General features: G+C 39.1%; 1 protein-coding gene across 1 annotated transcript; it reads right to left on the bottom strand.

Moving 5' to 3' along the window:
- Window positions 1–627: 627 nt before the first annotated feature.
- On the bottom strand, window positions 628–3,255 carry EPUS_09411 (uncharacterized protein; the record flags this gene model as incomplete). The annotated part of the gene is made up of 3 exons (XM_007808103.1): window positions 628–2,197; window positions 2,254–2,736; window positions 2,798–3,255. The coding sequence occupies 3 exons, from the start codon at window positions 3,253–3,255 to the stop codon at window positions 628–630; spliced, it is 2,511 nt and encodes an 836-aa protein (XP_007806294.1).
- Window positions 3,256–6,580: the final 3,325 nt, after the last annotated feature.

Genomic DNA, 6,580 nt, shown 5'->3' with positions numbered 1-6,580 from the left:
TCTTATGCTACGTATTGTTCATTGCCCAACTTGCTATCCGACGATCTTATGTGGAGGTCCGCCAGGAGAGTCTGGACGAAAGTTCTAAGTCTGGGGTGAGGCCTTGAGGAAGCCTTGACGGGGACAACGGCAAGAACAAGGCGAGTGTCAGAATGGCCTGACCTTTCAATTCATGGATCGTAGGATACAACCCTCCAGCGAACCGGGCTGGATGTCAGCCGATGGCGGAGGCATTCCACGCAGAATGATCAACTATTCGGCAATCTTGATTCACATAGATGTCTGCATTATATTGAGGCATTTTGTGCGGCGTATCGCTGGTTGATTCAGGTATCCTGCCTTGCCACCGGATTTTTTGCATGCGGAAAATAGCTTCAGTGTCCCAGGTAGGCACGAGGCCTTGAAGATGCCTTGGTACTCGGGAAGTGGTTCGGGGTGTGGGCGATCGCGGTTGGTATGGACCCTTTCTGTCACAGCCAAAGCGTTCACCGTGTCTAAGCGTTTCGTAAGAAGAGGATCAGTGATGGATTTGAACGGTTTCTTGTCAGTGGTTGGGACGCGAGTGGGTGGGCTCTCCTTTCTTGTGGCAAGGGGCCAAGCGGCAGGCTGGCTGGCGGAGGCGGTGTTTCAAGATCTATCAACATATTCTACCTTCTCGAATACATATTTCAATAAGCGATGCTCTGAATTAAAGCAGTGAATCCCTCGAAGTTCTACACATTCTGGGCAGAGATCGGAATCCCCCTGGCGGCAAACATTGCAATAATAACGAAGATTCCTCGTCAATGCACCACATTCGTCGCATATTGGTAAGAAGAAGTTGACCTCAGGAGCATATGTATCTAGAAGATCGATCATATTAGGTGGAATTTCGCTCGTGTAAAGTAGGTCTTTAGTTATTAGGAGTGCTGTTAGTCTTGCTCCTGGGTCTGGCGAGCGGTACCCTCTGATGATGTCGTTGAAAAATGGAGGAATATCGCCGTGGCACGGTGGCAGTTCCACAGGGTTGACGTGCTCAGCATCACACAGGATTCGTGGGAACTTTGTGCATCCGGATCTTGGACAGAGACAGCCAATAACCTCGGGCTTGTGCTCCGCCAGAAGCCACAGAACAAGCCCTAGCTGGAATACATCAGTGCGGAAGTTCACCATCGTGGGTTGTATGCCGTCAGTAATCTGTGGGTCGTTTCGCAATTCGGGGGGCATAGTGCCATTCCGATTCTGCAGGTATCGGTAGGAAGTTCGTAGTGTTAGTATAGCTGTTCCGTCTGCTCTGAGGTCGATGGTCTTCAATTTCAGCACACCTAGAGCCACGCCTTTACGATGAACTTCTGAGACTGCTTTGAATATCTGGCTTGACCAAATCTCTCGGATCTGCCATGATATGGCTTTAGATCTGAAATTTGCCAGGGCGATAATTCTTCTTAAGGAGAAAATGGCTGGGGATTCGTACAGATAGCCCTTGAGGTAACGTCTCGTGTCGTCGAGGACAACACCAATGAGTTGTACAACACTTGCACAGCCACGTAAACTGTTAAGGAGCTTAAGGGCTCTAGAAAAGTCCTCAAATCCGTTTTCTCCCTGCTTTCCGGCCCTCGCAAACGGTGTTTTACGTTCGATAAATTCACGGTTGTCAACCAAAACGCGGTAACAAGACGAGGAGATACGCGATTTCATGATGACCCGAGACTCTAAAAACTTTCGAATGCCCATAGCGTCAATATCTTGCAAAATCTGGTCTTCCTTAGACATCTCTTTTTCGAGAAGATCTTCCGTTACTCTAATCGCACTTGATTCAGTGAAAATCTGGCCGCTTAGGTCCTTTATATGCAAGGATATGCTTGAGACTGAATTAAAGAGCTCGAGAGCAGGAAGAAGCGTGTCGAAAAAGGCTTGAAGTGCTTTAGGTAGCAGTTTGCAGGAATCGTCACAGTCGTCAGTATCTGAAAGCTGGAATACAGCCGAATTCTCTTGGAAATCATCAAAAGTAGCTGATATAACAATTCTTTGCCATTTTCGGGGGGTTTCTGCGTACAAAAGGAAGTATTGTTGTGTTCGATGAACCCCTGTTAATTTTCTTAGGGCAAGAGTAAATATCTTTTTGTTGAAGAGGCTCTCCGTGGAATATTGCTCAGGGTAGAAAGATGGTCTTAATTCGAAATGATAACCAGGTGAACCAGAAAACTTCGCACGAAGTCTGTCGATTGTTGATAGAGAGTGTCTTCAGAGAATCTTGAAACACAATCCAAAAACATGTCGACAGAGGCAGAATCATTGTCTTCAGCATTGGCTTGATCTAACGTAGTATTCACAGGCTCGCCAAAAAGGTTTATGCTGTTGCTTGATTCCACGATTGGGCTATTTTTTGGTTCTTTAGATGACTCATTTAGCAGTCTAATCTCGCTTAACTCCATGCGTTGCTCACCCAGCTCTTGGTAGATTTGAGCAAGGTGACGGCGAATCGAGGGATCTTCTAACATGAAAGCATGCTGTGTTTCCTGTATCCAGGATGTTATGCGCCAGAAAATCTGCCTGTTCGGAAGTGTCGAAGCCTCCGCAATATCGGTATCAAGTTCTAGAAGTAAAGAACCTTGGAATGCTCGACGAGATATTTCTGTTTTGCTATTATGAATGGAGGGGTCCTCAAAAAGACGACTAATTGGAAATCTTGCCTCTACTGGCTCATTCGTCCGTTTCACCAACTGAGATGTAGCAACCTTGCCTAACAAGTGTATGCTACAATGGCTTGAAGCTATCAATGTTGTCTGTAGCATAAGAGAGATGAATTGTTACTTACGCGGTGATAGCATCTAAAGCAATGCAAAGGGTAGTCTTTGTAGCTTCGAGGCGTCGCTGCAAGGTTCGTATCTCACTCTTTGTGAATAGAGACCATCTTAGGATTTTGGAATTGATTCGAAAACGTCTGTCGTTTGGAAAAGGCAGCAGCTGCTGTTGTATCTTGACCTTGAGTTCTCCTAGTATCACCCTACAGTGTTCAAGTGGATGAGCCAGATTTCCAATTGTCGTCAGCAATGCGTCGTCATAAGCGATGGCATCCTTGACGTCGACCTCCCGCAGGGTAACATTCAGAGAAGAGATAATGGCATAAAAAGCATGCACATCCTTAGAGACAGATTTTACCTCTTCAGGACATCTTCTGATGTCATTCACAAGCTCCAAGAATATCTTTGACGACTGGATGACTGCAGCTGTGATGCCCAGAACACCAGCAATAATGCTGAACGGGTCTGCCATCGCGGTGTCTTTAATCAGAGGGTTTTTAGCGCTAGCTCTTGCCAGGCAGTATCACAAACTCGCAGGGTTATTCTTCAAGTCGCAAGGACGTTCTGGTGTATTTGAAGGGCCAAAATTCGGTCAGATTGCCACTTGAAGCCTATCCTACTCTGCGGATAATAATGACGAGGCTGCAAGACTGTACAACAGTTAGCCATCTCGTCAATTTAAACATAAAACTTATGAGGCCGTGACTAGATCTAGTTAGTACCTAAATATATACCTGGCAATTGATCTATTCCTGAAACTAAGTGCATCTATCTTTTCGATTGGTTAAGTCTGGAGCTCGTCAGAGAGTCCTCGGACTGAAATAAGGATCTTGACAAATATCTCTAAGAACGTGGGTTCAAATTTGGACTTTAAGGATACCGAAATAACGATCAAGAGTCACCAGAAAGATCCGGACCACCTGACCTGGCTGAAATGATAGAGTTACTACGTACACGCCAAACCTATTGGCCGATAATGCTCTGACAAATGATTAGTCTTTATTAATTGCATGATTACCAGCCGCTCTTCCCGTCTTTAGCGCCTAAGCAGAGGCGGCGATACTGATTAACCAGATTGAGGCCTCCCTAAAGAAATCTTATGGGATAATACCTGGATAGTCGGACATAAGATTTTTTTTCCCCAGTTCCAGTTACGGCCTCCATCCTGAGCGGTGCTGCTTTAACTTGAGCCGAGACTGAGCCGATACTGAGCCGAGACTGAGCGCGTCTAAGCAGCCCTGAACAGAGGCTGAGCAGACGACTGAGGAGTTAGTACGACCTAGTTCTAGTCTAACTGGGCCTGGCTTTTGGGCTTTCGCACTCGGTTGCACTGCTCACTTTATTCTATTAGCTTTTCAGCCAAGCCTGTTACCTGGGGCTCAGCTGCTTCCTTCGAGATCCTCTTGCTCATAATTAACTTACAAAAAGTGGGTCAGGACAAGACTAAAGACTTCTCTGTATTGATATCGTAGTTTACTATCCCTTGTGAGCCCGAATAGACCCCTGTATAAGACTCCTGCCGTTGGGGGTTTAGCGTTAAGAGATACCCGCGTTTAGCGGTGAGGTTATTTCTGCAGCCTTAGCATTAGGAACATCAAAATTATGAAAGAGTGCTGCAGTCTTAGCGTTAAGAATATCAAAATTCGTTAAGACCTAGCCATAGCCTTAGCGTTAAGAACACTAAAAGTAAATTATAAAAATAAAACTTTAATTATCTATATTAGGCTAATTATTAAGGCTAGAGATCTATAAATAGTATTAATTAATAGCGCTTAAAAAGCCTTATATAAATAAGTTTTTCCTAATTTAATAAAGCTATTATTTATAATAAAAAATAAAAAAAAATAAAAATATAATCAAGGATTTATATTAATCTATTTATAGACTTTTAAAAAAAGCTTATTCAAAAGTTATAACTAAAGTAATTAGTAAACTATTTAGAAGTTAAAAGTTTAAAGCTCTTTTATTTCTTATTTTTATTAAAACTTAATATCTTATATTAATTAATTCTATTACTTTATATTATCTTTACCCTTTTATTTCTTTATTAAATTAACTCGAAATTAATTTAAATTAATACTAGTCCTTAGAGTTATCTATTTAATTCTTCTTTCTTTTAGAAATCTTTAAAAACTATTAAAAACTCTTTAAAATTATTTAAAATATTAATTTCTCTATAAAATTTAGCTTAATCTATATTAAATATATATATTAATACCTTAATTGCCTTATATAAACGCACTATTAGTAAGCTATTTATTAAAAGTGCTAAAAATAAGCTAAGTTCTATTAAAAATCTTAAATTCATATATTTTATAACTAAAATATATATAAAAAGTCTCTTAAAACGCTTAGTTCTTAATTAATTAAGACGAAATTTCTTTTTTAAATAACTATAGCTCTAATAGTTATAAAGAATTTTCTCTAGTTTATTTTAGCCTTAATTTAAAGCTAACTATTATAGTATATAAATATACTAAATCCAGACAGGCACTATCCCTTGTATTACTAAATTAGTGAGCTTCCTTATTAGGACTGGTATGCTACAACTTTAAATCATTTAAAGTGTGTTTTAGCGGATAATTTTGCTGCAGTCTTAGCAAGAAGAACACTAAAGTTGATTTACTTTAAAGTACGTTTTCTTTCTGTATTACCCTAATTATTCAACTTGAGACTTTATAAATAGTATTATTTAATAGCTCTTAAAGAGTTAAGTATTCCTTAATCTTAAAATTTATTAATATCTTCTTTTAAAGAAGAGAAATTCTTAAAATCATTTTATTTTATAAACTTTTTAATGTTCTTCTTGCTAAGACTGCAGCAGAATTCTCAACTTTAATTCATTTAAGCTTATCAGGAGTACTAAACCACTTAAAGCAACATTACTAATTTAGTAACACAGGGGATAAAGCTGCCTAGCGCTCTGGAAGGAACTATAATAGACTTAGACAGGACTAGACTCTAAACTATATACAAGGTCACATCTAGACAACGTAATAATCAGAGGTGATCAGGATGAGAATTCATAAGCAATAATCAGAGATGATTAGGATAATCAACTCTGAGCACGAATCTTCTAGTCTATATAAGCATGCTTATTTCCTAGATAGTTTTATAGTCTTTGTAATTAACTTATATTATTAGCTCTTACTTAGAAGTTAAAGACATCTTGTAATTTACTTATATACTTCTTATTTTATAACCTAAACTCTTTAGACCTTACTTTTAGTTAAGACTTATCTTGATTTATTAAGCCTTAATACTAATTAAATTTAATATCTTTACTAAAATCTTATTTTAAACTAAACTTTATTAAAAATATAGTCTTCTTTATTTTATAGTATCTTTTTATTAAAATTCTATAAATAAAAAGCTAAAAGTAAAGTTTATTCTCAAGAAATAAACTAAAAAATAATTAATAGTTTATATAAGTAAGTAAGAATAGCTTTTTTTATTTATTTTTAGCTTTTGTTAAGTAACACAGCTTAAACGCTAGTATAGCCGTATAGCTAATAACCTCTTTATAAGGCAGCGCAAGCTGCTGTAACTGCTAAGAGGATTTAGCTATACATGTATAGCCAAATCCCAAAGCGGCTTAGCGCTACTCTAGCGTGTTACATGCCTTGATTTCCTGTGCCATAGCACAGAAAATCCTATTTAGGTAGCTACGAGAAAACCTAGATAAGAGAATGCATAATATTACAGAGTAAGAACTTTATCAGGTTATAAGCCCAGCTTCGCGATTACTGAATAGGTAAGCAAGGAGGCAGCTCTGGCAAGCTTTACTTCTCTTGAAA

This window comes from Endocarpon pusillum, assembly GCF_000464535.1.
Source record: "Endocarpon pusillum Z07020 unplaced genomic scaffold scaffold873, whole genome shotgun sequence".
Classification (NCBI taxonomy): domain Eukaryota; kingdom Fungi; phylum Ascomycota; class Eurotiomycetes; order Verrucariales; family Verrucariaceae; genus Endocarpon; species Endocarpon pusillum.
This window is presented reverse-complemented; position numbering and strand designations above follow the sequence as displayed.